This window comes from Nothobranchius furzeri, chromosome 7, assembly GCF_043380555.1.
Source record: "Nothobranchius furzeri strain GRZ-AD chromosome 7, NfurGRZ-RIMD1, whole genome shotgun sequence".
Taxonomy (NCBI): Eukaryota; Metazoa; Chordata; class Actinopteri; order Cyprinodontiformes; family Nothobranchiidae; genus Nothobranchius; species Nothobranchius furzeri.
The window spans coordinates 79,252,074-79,267,138 of NC_091747.1; the positions used below are offsets into that span (position 1 = coordinate 79,252,074).

Genomic DNA, 15,065 nt, shown 5'->3' on the forward strand with positions numbered 1-15,065 from the left:
ATCTCATCCAAGCATTCAGGGTGAGTACTTTGGCTTTGAATCGTTAGACTAAATATGCACAAATATAAAGCACACGTAGAACATGTCATTGGAAATAAGTGACATAAAAAAAGGAAATGGGACTAAATGGCTCTCTGAAAAATCTGTTGCAACTTTTCTCGCAGAGAACCATTCCAGCTTAAAGTAAAAACGTAAAATTAAGGAGAAATGTTTTCAAGTTTCACCTTTTATCGCCCCTCACATTTCATTTGTAATCAGACTCGTTCAGAGTTGAAAAGCAACAAGAAATATAAAACGGAACAAACACTCGAGTTTTGAGGGCTCCACATGGGTACAAGTTCAAGTCAGTCATTCCTCAAGTGCAAGTCAATATAAAAATGCTACAACTCGTACGAAGCTTTGTCAATCAGACGGGTTTGGTGTCAGGACCAAGCCCCCAGTTGGCTAAGTAAAAAGGAGGAGGCTTGGACATTGGCAGGCCAGCTTGCTCAGTGATGCAATGCTTAATGTCCACTGCATTTGTTCCTCCGGTGTTTTCACCTTCCATCAACTTTCATGAAGAAAGAGCAATCACTCGAGCCCCCCTTGTCTCTCTCTCTCTCGCGGGGTTACCTCTCCACTCTGAAATGCTGCTTCTCATTTATTCACGACTTGTGTTTGGGTTTATCTAGTCATCTCTGCATGTCTCTCTCACTCGCTGTCGGTCTCTAAGTCCGAGTCAGACCACTGCACAGGACTCAGTTTCCCACGTTGCTGAGCATATTCGATGACTGCGGTGTAGCAAAAGTAGTACTGGTCCCAGGTTTGAATGCTGAAAGCTCTCTGTGTGCGCATCCTGCGCACAGTCTGGCGGATATCTACTGTGCCAACGTCTTCCAGCTGGGATAGGCATATGTCGAGTGTGCAGAATGTGCCTACAAAAAGCAGAGAGGAGTGAGATGGAGGTTATACTCAAAAGATTAAAGACAAAAATTGTGTAGTTCAAATAAGAATGAGCTGAAGAAAATCCAAATAGAGCAAGTCAAAACCATTAATGGTTTGGTCTACTGCATGAAAGGATTCATTTAGGTGTAATCTCCAACAAAACACACAAGTGTTTTTAATAGGGATGTCCCGATACGATCACATGACCGGAAATCGGCCCCGATCACGTGGTTTCAGACTGATCGGGACTCCGGCTTTACTTCCCGATCCAAGCCCTGATCCGGACTGGATACTGGGTTCAAATTACAGGAGAGCAACTTGGTTCTCCTAAAGGTTGTCAGGCTCCCCTGATGCCCTTAACTTACACACCCAGAAGGAGCACAACAAAGATCCAGTTTCTACCCATATTGTATGGACTCAGCGGGGATTCTTTAGAGCAGAGATGCAGAGAGCGGCAGGCAGACCGCTGATTATTCATGAACTCCAGCTGCGTTCTGCACACGGCCACAGTAACATGTTCTAAGTTTCTAAGTAGCGACACCAAAAATATATAATTAACACACAGTCATTCGTGTCCGTTCATTTTCTCTCTGGTAAGTTCTGTCTGTATTTGAGCATGACGTGTGGACGCGCTCGCTCTGCAGCGCTCGTTACTGGCGCAGCCGGGCAGCGCAGCACACACTCCGCTTTTTTAGCGGTCAGTAGATCAATTTGATCTGCTGGTTAAAACGTTACTTGTGAGGTGAAAAAGGAAGCAGGCAGGAGTTTTTCTGGAGGACTGGGAGATGCAGGAAGATCAGAGACAGACGGGACAGGAAGATCAGAGACAGACGGGACAGGACAGGAAGATCAGAGACAGACAGGACAGGAAGACCAGAGACAGACAGGACAGGAAGGTCAGAGACAGACGGGACAGGAAGATCAGAGACAGACGGGACAGGAAGGTCAGAGACAGACGGGACAGGAAGGTCAGAGACAGACAGGACAGGAAGGTCAGAGACAGACGGGACAGGAAGATCAGAGACAGACGGGACAGGAAGGTCAGAGACAGACAGGACAGGAAGGTCAGAGACAGACGGGACAGGAAGGTCAGAGACAGACGGGACAGGAAGATCAGAGACAGATGGGACAGGAAGATCAGAGACAGACGGGACAGGAAGATCAGAGACAGATGGGACAGGAAGATCAGAGACAGACGGGACAGGAAGATCAGAGACAGGACAGGAAGACAGGAAAATAAAAACCAAGAAAACAAAACAAAGTTCTTAAAAAAATTAAATGTAGGTAATTTATCCCATTACACGTTTGTACCTGTATAAAGCAATAACCTATCAGCATGTAGTATTTATATAGTTGATACAGTTCAGATCATCTTCAAAAACTCTGTCCCATGCCCAGGGACGTAGCTAAGCATTTTGGGGGCCGAGGCAAAGACCCCTGCCAGGAATTTTAAGTTGAAGTGCTATCTGTTTTTATATTACTTTTTATATTTGCAATAAAGTCCAAAAGTGAAGAATTTATGTTATTTATTACTTGACTGTCAAGCTACCTCACAGAAGTGATCTGTTGTTAAAAATTAAAATAAAAAGGTAATTAAATAAAAAATAAGGAGCATTCTGGAACTGTTTCTTCCTTTTCTTTATTTTTATTTTTTATGTATAGAAAGTATCGGATCGGGACTCGGTATCGGCAGATTCTCAAAATAAAATGACTCGGACTTGAGGGCAAAATAACCTGATGGGGACATCCCTAGTTTTTAAACTTCTAGACATTTACCTGTGCGTCCAATGCCAGCACTGCAATGCACAACCACTGGAGGGCCCCCCGGAGGCCCCCTCAAGCTGGATCCCAGGTTCTGGACTGCAACCTTCCTTGTTTGAAGTACATGTTCACGGAAGTCCAACATAGCAGACGCACTTTTAGGTACCCCGAAGTCTGGCCAGCTGACATAGAGGTAGTGGTACACTTCTCGTTTCTCTCCAGACTAAGAGGAAGTTTTAAAAAATGTTTAAAAGTAAACGTTTTTAAAAAGATTAAGCAGAACTCAATATCTCATATTTTGGAGCTCTCGTCACACAACTTGAATTGTATTTACCTGTGTGTTATATAATTCAAGATGGGAGAGTTTAAAGTCCTGAAACACCTGGATTTGTGTGTTCTTGACCCTGAAGTATCCATGTTGTTCAGTCCTGCCCTCCTCAAGAGGCCAGTACTGACCACATTTGACACGTCCTCGCTCAACCACCCTGGAAAACAGTTCAGCCGTTGTTTTTTAGAAAACCCAACACTTCTGGGTACAACTTATAAAAATTATTAAAACCAGTAAAGCTGACTGTAGATAACTTAAGCCTCACCTGGTGGTCATGACAACGATAAGTACCATCTGTTCCCATACCATCCGCCAGAAGTCAGCAAAGGTTTTTGGCAAAGGACCTGAATAAGATAAAGTTCTGTCAATTCATAGAAGCTGAAAAAGGTGCGAGAGCTAAATGTCGGTGGAGTAAAACTGAAAATAAGCTATTTGAACAGAGGAATTATAATCCATGTCAAGATTATTAAATTACCATCAGAGGTTCAAATGTTACATTTCATATGAAATATATAGTTGGACCGATTAGATTTACCGAAGCAAAGCTAACCACAACATTATTATAACACATTTGAAACATTTAGATGCTTATGTTACATAATTTAAAAAGTAAATCATGAAAACAGTCCCCAACCCTGAGTAGCGATGTAAGTGTTGCTCCTCTTGTACCCGTCCATGAAACTGGCATTGATGTAATCCGATGTCTGCAAAACACACCAGAGAGGGGAATAAAACTCAGCCTTCAGCTACAATGCACTGCCCCCCTGAGAGAGGACACTTCTGTTACTGTCCGTAAGGCTGGGTGCACAAAAGTTTTACCAAATAAGACGTTTCCTGTAGATTCACCTGCTGACTAAGATGCAGTACATTTGTTCAGTCTTTTATCGATACAATTCTTTAGTAATCAATCCAAACATGTTGTTTATTATGTCAAATAGAACTTCATCAGGGATGTCAAAGAACAACAAAAGTTGACAATGACCTCATCCTCTTCATCAGAAAGCTGGCAGAGTCGTACTCGTGACTGGTCCAGACAGAGGACGTCGCTGTACCGGTTCTTAACCTGATTGGCCATTTTCCTACAAAAGCAGAATTAAGTTTCAGTACGAGGCTGTGCATCCGTCCAAAGGTCCACAGTTTACCATCACAAGATGCTGAAACACACAGAGCGTCCAGAGTCTTACTTTGAGTAGTCAAAGGTCCCTGCTGGAGGCTCCTTTCGGATCTCCTCGTACTCCTGGTAGATCCCCCTCTTCTTCTTCCTTTTCACATAATCCACCAGCTTATGAACAGTCAAGCCTCCCTGGTCTGGCATGTGAACAGACACCTCAGCGTAGCGCCTCTCATCATCAGGACCCCACGATGAAGACAAGGGTGGGGAATGAGAGAAAGGCTGGTTGGGTGGGCGAGGGAGGCACTTCTGAGGCAACGGAGGCACTGCAGCCCCCTCTCCACCCTCACCATTGCCCTTCACACCCTCACTGTGAGAGGAAACTGTAGAGTGTGCTGCTTCGCCATCGGCTGTGTCTCCATCTCCTTTGTGTGAAAGTGGCGTGCTGGGAGGAGTGTCAGACTGGGGAGGAGCTTGGCAGCCACGGCCATTTATATTTGTGTTTGGGCCACTACCACTGGTGTTGGCAGCGCTCACTGCTGAGCCATTCCAGTGTTGGTGGTTCCCCTTGTCGGCACCAGAACTTAAGCTCTGCTGGCACTGGCCCGGGCCTCGAGTCCTGCCCTCTACAGCACCAAAGTGGTTGTGTGGGTTCGCATTGTTGTCACCGTAGCAGTTAGCCACGCTATGCTCAGTACCCAGCTGTGTATTCATGAGAGCGTGGGGCGGCGGGTCGTCTATGCTCGTGTTGCTGTTGTCCAAGCTGTAGGAGCGCAACAAGCTGCCCACACAGTCATGGGCGTCGTGTTCCTGTGTGTCACCCTGAAAAGTGTTTGTTTGCATGTTAACACAGGACTGGATCCAAGCTACGTGGCTGTACTGGGATGTCCCACCCAGGTGTTCAGGAAGAGAGGAGACTGGGATGTGGATGGCCAGCTCAGAAGCTCTCACTGTGCATACCTGGAAACCAGAGACAACACGTGAAATAAATATCTAAAAGATGGTCTGGGACTAATCCAGGAGGGTAAATAAGCACACACCCTTTCCCTTAGCTTCTCTCGTACAAAGAGGCGTAGAACTGCAAAAGGGGCTCGAAACCAAAGTGGAGAGGACACGATGAAGACACATTTCAGACGAGCGGGAAACGCTCCCTGGGAAATACGAGGAGACAGAAAATTATTAAAAAGGAGATTTCACTTGTTAAACAACTGAAACTTTGAAAGGGACCAGGCGATTGAGCAGCAGATGGTTTTGTTTCTGAATTACCTTGAGCAGATTGAGAATCTTGACACAGAGCTCGTAGTCAAAGTTCCCGTAGCTCGAGTTTGTCATGTCGTAAATAAAAATGAGCCCGTCTCTTTGAGTTTGTGAGCTGGAAAGAAACAAACCAGAGAGCTGAGCAGATTGGCTTAATCAGCATTTATTGTCTGAATTTGGGTTTAAATTCTGACCATTTCTTGTGTTTTCAATTCGTTTTTCTTTATATTCTTATGTCACATGTTTAAAAACAAGGCTTTTTTCATGAGTAACATGTCTGATTAGGTGCTTTACTAAAGTTACTGTAATCCACCTTTGCCAGTCGTTATTCCACATTTAGTAGTAATAAATTAAAATGATGATAGGAATTTGGTGAAAAACAATGTATGGAGAAGAGGGGACCAAGCTGAAGGTCAGGTGTTCACCTCTCTATAGTTTTGTCCAGCTGATAGATGATGGCCTGTAGCACGGCTCTGTGGGTGGTGACGTCTGGTCGATGGAGGCGGGCGGTGAAGAGCGCTAAAGCTGCCCCCTTTGCATCTCGGCCAGGCTGGTGGGAACATCAGTCGTTAATAATAAGGTGACCGGGTCTAGTCTGTGCTCCCTATTTCATCCATAAAAAATCACAAATTCAAGCACTTGTGTGCACGAGGTTACAACTCACCAGCACTGTAAATTTGCCACTCAGCAACTCAGAGCGGAGGGGCTCCTCGTCTGGGTTTATGTTGATGATGCCCTCTTTGATTCTTGTGTTCTAATTTGGAATGAAACAAAAAAACAAACAAGTTGAATCGTGAGAAGCGAGTCTCTTCTTATGGCATTATAGTTCACATTATTTAATTAGTCTGAAAAGGGCAGAACGATTCTCGCTAAAATATGAACCAATTTCAGGGTTTCCCCCAGAAAATGAGTTAAGCCTGGCGGCCTCGGCCGTCGGGGGGAGGGGGGGGGGGGGGGGGGGGGGCACACGTTCCACTGCTGTTTCTCACCAGTATCAGCTGACGGAGGGTTCTAGTTTCGCTGCGCCGTTCGTGTCAGCGTGTCACGGTTAGGGTCGGGGAGGGGGGCGGGGCATGACGCTTAGCCTGGCGGGTGGGCAAGCAAAGCCTGGCGACCTGCCAGGCTTATAAAGCGCTGGGGGGAAACCCTGAATTTATATTCATCAATGTAAACAATCACAGTGCTGGTAAACATTTTTCCTTTTTAGATATACTTTTTGTTTACTCAAGCAAAATGTGAGAACAGGACATTTGAATTATAAAAATCAGTCTCTTGTTTATGTTGTTTTCCCTTCTTAAAATGGATGGGGGGAAATTACTGTTGCAAATAAATAAATGAATAAGACAGAAAGACAGAAAGACAGATAGACAGATAGACAGACAGACAGACAGATAGACAGATAGATAGATAAAATGTTAATATTCTGCACCACAGACGTTGGAATACAACAGACCGTCTCAGGGTTTAGATTTATGCCTGACTGATCATAGCGTTAAGCTGTGGTTATTACTGAACCATAGGAGCAACATGCTGATGTATAGACTCATGTGAAGAGACAACATCTCACAATGGTGGATGCTTTGTGGAGCTATTCTGCTCAGAACCACGGTTCAAAAACAAATGTGTCACAACAAACAGGTTTAATTATTAACCAGTTTTCCAAACACTCCACTGGAAATAGCTAGGATTAATAAGACACCTTTGGGAGGACTTCTACCACCAGTCGGTGTTTCTGTCTGCTGCTTTGAACATTGTGACATTGTGCTGGTCACAGACGGGACAGGACACCCAGCGAAACTTCATCCCAAACCCAAAACAGACGCCAAAATCGAACTTCCTGCTGTATTTCCTCTTCATTTCACATGTTGTGTGGTTCAATAAAAATGATGTCAGGTGCGTTAGTGCAGTTCATCTGAGCTGGTATAAGATCTGCCGTGTCTTCATGACTGCAGCTAGACATTCTCAGTCAGAACATTTGCTTTCTAATACCACTTCCACATCTGGGCCAGGTATGGGCTGGAAAGCCTTTTTTGATTTCACACCTGGGTAATACAAGCGTTTTCCATTCTGATGTGACTCTTTTTTCCAGACCTATTTCTAGGTGGTACAACTGGGACTGAGGAGACACTACGAACTGATTGGCCGGCTGAAATTCATGTCTACCGCCTCCGATTTGGGGTTCGAACTAGTCAGCAAGGCCTTGCGCATGCATGATTCATTATCATTCTGGATGCTGTGAATTAAACATCTCTCTGCAGCATGAAGCTCCTGCAGTGCTCCAGCACGGCGGCAGACTGCTGCTCTGTGGGAGAGAGGAGGGAGCAGGGAGGAACGGCTGTAAGCAACACAGCTCACAGTTTACTTTGTTTACTTTTAGCTTCCACAGCTGAGGACAGTGAGGACACGCACAGCAGTATCAGTAAGAGAACAGGGAGCAAATGAATAAAATGTGGTTCTGAGTCTCCGAAAGCAACATAGATCACACCCACCCTTGTTTATCTTATTAAAGGCATAGCAGAGGATCTTGGTCTTCCAGGTGGTTCCTATGAACCATTGGTCCGCCTGTCTATCTTTCTGGTGAAGCTATCACACAAGGCCGTCATCGTACTTGCTCGTTCCTGTCCAAAGTTTTTTAGGAGACTCTTTTCAAAGATGGCAAGCACTAAAAGCAAATGTTGGTCTTCCCACAGATGCCTCTGTTCTCAGTTTTCTGCTCAACAGGTAAGCTAAAATTCAGTATGCTATTTTGAGAAGTTTGTGTCGGATTATTGTTAGAAGAAGTTATCTACTACTATATTCTATTTTCTGGGGAAGAATTGTTTGATTCTGAGTAGAGAATAAACCTAGTGGGTATTAGCAGAGACGTTTATCCCAATAGAAATATTTTATTGAATGAACTGCACATAAATACATTTAAATCGAACATGGTTGAAAAAACATAAATCTTCTTAAGTGTGCGTGTGCTGCAAGGCCGGCAGCTACTTGTAAACAGTGTGTCGAGGGTAACTGGACAATCTCATGCAAATTTTTCTAAACGTGGAGAAGGCGGTTCTTTTCTGAAATTCAGAAACATCCTTTGCCACATCTTTAAGGAGGACACCACGGACCTTTCCGTGCATCTTTTGTGACACCCACATGCTCCAAGATTTCTGCATTTCTGAGAAGTCCGTGGGAACTATAATGCAAACAAAAACCGCCAGAACAAGCCCAGACCGACGTGATCCAGCCCCGACCATACTGACCCAGACGTGGAAGTGCCTTAAAGTCCTCCCACAACCCAGTGAAACCGCAGATTGTGCTGTAGGTTGATCATTTAACAAGTTTGTCTGATTAATACTGGATTCAGCATTTTCTCCCCAAAAGCTTCTCAGTGGCACTGAGCCATGGCTGAATTTCCAGCACCACATCTACATAATGCCTATATTTTTTTTTTGTTGTTGTTGTTTACCGGGGACCTTGTTAATACTTCACTTGAACCTGCACTGCTTCCCAAAGAAGCAGCAGGAACTACTCTGTTGTGTTGCACGTGACTGAGATGAGCAGTGCTTACAATTCTATGTATGTTTGAGTAATTGGACATCACACTACTGTAGGGTAATGATGTTGACACTGGTTAGCTTAAACCATGTACCTACGCAATTGCATTACATTTTATTACCACAGGTTGCAATTTCAGGTGAGCCTGAAGTAATTTTCTAAGAAATGAACGGCAACAGAAGAAGAGAACTCTGGTCAGGTAAAAGAACCAATGCCACATCATGCAGGATGTGTTGTCAAATGGGCTAACTGTTCCTATACCCAAATGTTTCAAATAAAACAACACTGACATCAAGGAGAGACAAGTGTCCACCCCACTCCCCACCCACCTCGGTCAACTAGCACCAAGGCTGGAAAAGTTTCTAGGAGAAACTCTGGGCTCGTTATTTTTCAATGTTCTGAATAGGGCTGGGCGATATGACGATTTTAGACCGTTTTACGATCTACACATCTGACGGTCTGTCATTTTTGAGAGAACTTTTTATCATGATTCACAGCTCTGCTGTTGAATTTCTGCCTCTGAATGAAAAGGGAACTTACCTCAGGCGAATGACACGCCTTTGTTTGATCCTTAACCAATCAGAGTGAGTCACAGTAATATATTAGTGCCCCGCTTGTTTTCACCTGTGTGTGAACAAACATGGCTTCGGCCGCGGCTGAGAGCGACAACGAGGTTTTCGTTCCGAAGAGGAACGCCTCGTCCATTATATAGAACTGGTTTGGTTTTTCACCAGATGATAAAGAGCAGCGAAACGTCATTTGCAAGGAGAGCGTCAAGGCAAGTGATGGCAACATCACAAACTTGTTTAATCACTTGTAAAGCAGGCATCCCAAACAATACAATGAGAGCCAGCTGGCAGCTAAAGCTAAAAAGCCTGCGGCTGCAGCGGCAGCGGCTAGTGCTTCTTCCAGGCAGCAAACGCTAACATAAACACTCGCAAAACTCACTCCTTACGACAGAGACAGCAGACGATGGAACAGCGTGACAGATGCAGTGACGTACCACTTGGTTAAAGATTTGTGTCCCGTGCGAACAGTAGGAGCGGGATTTAAGAAAATGATAGTAACATTGGATCCGCCCTACGAGTTTTCCAGCTGCAAGTATTTTTCGAACACCGCCATTCCACGTGACGCATGTACGCTGAATGCAAAGTGAGAGTTGCAGAAAATATTCAGAATGCGCAGTTTTTTGCTACCACAAGCGATCTCTGGTCCAGCTGCACATCGGAGCCGTATTTGAGCTTAACTATCCACTACATGAGCAACTGGGAGCTACATAGTATTTTGAACAAGTTAATGTTTGCACAATATGTTTGCAATTGACATGTTTGCACTTTAAATATGTTTACGATTTAAATTTATGTTAAGTTACTTGAAAAATTAGAAAAACTGATTTTTGTAATTGTTTCTCTCAGGGCTTTTATCATCTCTGGTGTGAGTTTAAAATATAAGTGTGTTAGCACTGTGTTTATTATCCCTAATATGAATAAATGTTTATTTATTCAATGTTTCTCTTCTTTAATACGCAATTGAAGTTATGCTATTCATGGATAAAAATCGTGATAAAATCGAAATTGTGATAAAATATTGGAAAAATCGTGATATTCTATTTTTGCCATATCGCCCAGCCCTAGTTCTGAATGATCATTATGTCAGAAAAGCTGTTAACAAATAGAAGTTACACTTCTTGTAAAACACAATCACTTAGAAGGCCTAAATAAGCAACCATGTAAATTCAAAAAGAAAAGACCAAGAATGAAAAAATAAATAAACGCTTTACCTTATAAGCTTGGAATAGATCGATGGCTCTGGAGACGTCAAACTTGCGGGCCATAAGAAACTTAACAGCTGTAGGTTGGGAGACGAGCCCAGCGCTGTGAGGTAGCTCCCTGCTGTGTACCTCATTCAGGAAGGCCTCCACAGCCTGGAAAAATATAGTAGGCAAGGTGATATAATTGATGCTTAATAAGAACAAGAAGCCAACACCCTGGTCTGTTTCAATTGGTGAAACACATTATTTGCTAAGATGAAAGCTGGGACGGGGTAGAAAATCCACATATCAGGGTTTTCCTCTCTCCTGCCAGTTTCATCTTGTGTGTGATGCTGAACCCGTCACTCAAACAATCTGTGAATAAGAGGGCTACACTAACAAAATATCCTAAAAATGTAAAACAGCAAACCTACACGAGGAAAATAATGGGTTTGATTTATATCACATATGAAAATTAAAGAAAGTATTTTACAGTGACAACGAGAAGGTCTTGTTTAAGAAACCCCAAAAAATAAAACTATGTTCAATGTATCCTTCACTGATGTAAAACCTTAATTTTCATAAAACAACTCTTTTGTATTATATTCCAGTGGAACATTTTGATAACAAAGCTTTAAATCATAAAATTAAAATCAAGCTGCTAAACTTCAGATTGCTTCTGCAAATGAAAACAACACAGAAAATGGACTGCTTTCTATTGATACTTGATTCTATTGATACTTTAAGGATTTGATACAAGACCGATCAGATGAACACTTAAGCAATGCCATCTATGTAATTGGACAGTCTGCAACTAAACCATGAGATCTAAACAGGAAATGCTGCTCACAGGAAACTAGTAAACCGTAACACCTTAGCTTCTGCTGTTTATCAACATCAGCTCCATTTGATCTTGATTAGGAAATTTTAAAAAAAGAACCCTAATATAATATTTTTCTACAATATCCCCAAACCCACAAGGTACTTGTGAGTGTGATGTACACTAAAATAAGTATCTATCTATCTATCTATCTATCTATCTATCTATCTATCTATCTATGATGTTAAAAAGAAAAAGAAACAAATAAAAATAAGTTTCTTTTAGCGAACATAACTTTTCAAACTGTTTCTAAATGACAAATGGCCTGTACCTGATATATATTGAGATTGTGAGTATTTTTCTCACAATATAATTAAATTTAGAGATAACACAGACTCACACCAGCAAATGATGGGAAACCAGATACTAGTGCAAGTTACTGCTGAGAAAATCAATCTCGATGTCTCAAGAAAGCAACCAGGGACTAATAATTGTTTGAGTTGTTTATCTGAGTGAAATCACTGGATGCAGCACAGACGCCGTCATGACACGTTCTTCCAGGAGGGAAAGCCATTGGGATTATGCTGTGTTGTAATGTAGGACTAGATGGCAGGCAGCCACAACATAACGGTACTATCAGATCCGCAGTGCAAATGGTTTCAGGTCCACCTGTTTTACTAGAAAGCCACAACAACAACAATGCTAGGAACTACTAGCGACTGCGCATCCGAGACTAAATGCTACGTTCTCATTAGTTTTTCACCACAATGGTACAGGATAAATCCTACAATTAAAGCTAACTTAACCCGTTTTTATTCCCAAAACTCACAATGTAGCCTCACATAATATTTATAGTAAGACGAGGCAGCTGCTGGGGAGATTCCACTGAGGTCAACAATAGCTATAGCTATTTTAGCATTGGTTAACAGGCTAGGTACATGCGGTAGCTAAATCTTTATAGCTGAATAAAACCCCATAGAAATTTGGAAACACTTCACTAAATTCAAGAAAGTCGTTATCTTAGTTTAGTAAAAATATTTTTGACATATTCACGAGCGCCAAATAAAGCTGAAGTTATAAGGACAAGTACAATGCCGGTTAAATTATTCCATTTACGCCATCAGGCTAACTACTGTCACTCACACCGGAGTAAGTCGAGCAACGGGCCACGGCTTTTTACTATACAGTGTTATACACAACATTGTGATTAGATTTATTGGAAATTATACCGGTTATAAAATGAGCTGGTGAAGACACGTCCACATGCTGAACATGATGTTGATACAAGGGAAGAGAAAAATAGTGTTAAGAAACCCTTACCAGCTCCTCCTGAGTTGTCAGGGCTTCCGCCATCTTGAAGCCTCCGCACCAACGTCGCATGCAGCGCCGCAGCGGGCTCGCCGCCCACTAGGCGCTCGCTCACGTCTCGACACCTCACACGCGATTATTGAGCTCACATTCTTCTTTAAAAGTTAGCCCCCCCGGCCCAGACGAAAGCACCTGAACAACCTTCTGTTATGTCTCATGTTGAGACACACTGAGGCACCGAACCGCGGTCAAGCCAGCCGACGCTGCAGCCCTAAATATTACCTTCGTGCCTACATGGTGCATTACGGTAATATCTATCTATCTATCTATCTATCTATCTATCTATCTATCTATCTATCTATCTATCTATCTATCTATGATGTTAAAAAGAAAAAGAAACAAATAAAAATAGGTTTCTTTTAGCGAACATAACATTACGGTAATAAAGCATTGGTGCGCTTTTTTCAGACAAAAATAATTAAATTATATATATATATATATTTCCACATTGGAAATGTCATGGAGGCCATGACAACTCCTTCAGTAGTAGACTGAGACAACCGCGGTGCATAAAATGTAAATAGTAGGAACTTGAAGTAATCAATTGTAAATAACTTTTCACCTTATTTTATTATCATAGTTCCGCTGCCCTCCGCTGGCAAAAAGTAGAACACACATGGGTGCTGATGCACTCCTAAATTGACTCCAAGCTTCCCTCAAGTTTGAGATTTATTTGTTTATTTAAATATCTATTTATTTTTACTGTTCCTGTTTTTTTAAGTACCAAGTAACAGAAAACAATTTCAGATATTCTTTACTGGTTGCTCTTTGTCTAAAAAACTTTTACAAGACTTACTTGTTAAAAGCACTTGCTCTATATGTACTGTTTCATTGAAAGAATGGAGAATTTGCACCCTTTGCAGGCAAGAAATAGAAAAACACTAGCCTGGCAAGCCAGACTAAATAAATGTATTATTTACTTTGCAAAGCAAGAATTTGGTCTAGTTCACTAGGCTAGAAAAACACCGATTTCAACACCATTTAAAGAAGTGAAGAAAGGGACTTGCTGCCCTCCAGTGGCCAACGCTGGTACTAAACTTTTAAACGTTTTAGTCAATTAGAAGAGAATAATGAGCCTTCTCGTATGTTTCCAGCCTGCTTTTAGGTGTGTTGAAGCATTCCTAAATTTAATCCCAGCTTCCCTCAAGTTTGAGATTTATTTATTTAATTGTATATCTTTTTTTCTAACATAAGGCAATTGCAGTCCTTTTTATAGTTTGTTCTTTGTGTGAATAGACTTTTACAATACTTACTTTGCATAAACCATGAACATGTAAAGAAGACTAAACTTTTACATTTGTAAGCAGTTGAAGGATGCGATAATAGCTTTTTGCTGTAATCTTGTTATTATCTTCTTCCTTTTCAAGTGTGTTTGCTGCTCTAGCAAGTGAATTTACCCACTGTGGGATTAATACATTCTATTCTATTCTATTCTATTCTATTCTATTCTATATGTAGATCTGGCAATACCAAGTGATGGCAACGTCAGGAAAAAGGAACATGAGAAACTAGAGAAGTACCAGGGCCTCAAGGAAGAACTTGAAAAAGCCTGGAGAGTGAAGACATCGGTGGTACCGTGGTCATCGGGGCAATCAGGGCAGTAACCCTCAAACTGAAGGAGTGGCTAAAGCAGATCCCAGGAAACAGATCAGACATATCATTAAGAAAGATGATGCTCTAGGAACAGCTAAGACAGTGCATCAGAGACATCTAATAAAGACACAAGAAGTATTGAATCGTTAATATTTTTCTCTTGTGCTCGCATCTATTAAAAAAATTTCTCACTCGATTGCTCCAGCCTACATGCCATTTTTATTCAAAAATATCTCAAATGACTTTTAAAGAAGACTGAAATGAGTTCAATGTCCTAATATCAGGGTTCAACGTGTATAAATTATTAAGGAATATTTAAAAAAAATAAGATTATGATATTTGGTAATCAAAATGTAAAAAATGAGGTATTTAAATTAAATCAAAAAAGCTTTTGAAACAAAACTTCTTGGGGTTGTGATTGACTCTAAGTGATCTTGGAAGAAACATTTAAATTATTTATTTTTTTAAAAGTTGCTAAATCTGTGGGATAACTGTATAAAATAAAAGATTTGTTAAACTCCAAGGCTTTACATTTTATTTACTGCAAAAATATAGAAATATTGGGATCAACCTTTCAAACACGCCTAAAAGCAATATAAAATTATACAAAAATATT

The 15,065-nt window shown here is 41.7% G+C and overlaps 1 protein-coding gene across 1 annotated transcript; it reads right to left on the reverse strand.

Moving 5' to 3' along the window:
• Positions 1–457: 457 nt before the first annotated feature.
• ptpn9b (protein tyrosine phosphatase non-receptor type 9b) lies at positions 458–13,002 on the reverse strand. Its single transcript, XM_015954150.3, has 13 exons — positions 12,809–13,002; positions 10,699–10,842; positions 6,046–6,135; positions 5,807–5,931; positions 5,391–5,496; positions 5,165–5,275; positions 4,198–5,084; positions 3,996–4,092; positions 3,648–3,717; positions 3,279–3,357; positions 3,020–3,170; positions 2,701–2,908; positions 458–914 (listed from the first exon to the last, which is right to left on the reverse strand). The coding sequence occupies exons 1-13, from the start codon at positions 12,866–12,868 to the stop codon at positions 691–693; spliced, it is 2,352 nt and encodes a 783-aa protein (XP_015809636.3). The 5' UTR covers positions 12,869–13,002; the 3' UTR covers positions 458–690.
• Positions 13,003–15,065: the final 2,063 nt, after the last annotated feature.

Coding starts and splice junctions, on each gene's coding strand:
- ptpn9b (XM_015954150.3), bottom strand. CDS start 12,868: ATGCGACGTTGGTGCGGAGGCTTCAAGATGGCGGAAGCCCTGACAACT. Junction 5,085..5,164: donor GAGAGAAGCTAAGGGAAAGG/GTGTGTGCTTAT, acceptor TCTGGTTTCCAG/GTATGCACAGTGAGAGCTTC. Junction 3,358..3,647: donor CACTTACATCGCTACTCAGG/GTTGGGGACTGT, acceptor TATCTTATTCAG/GTCCTTTGCCAAAAACCTTT.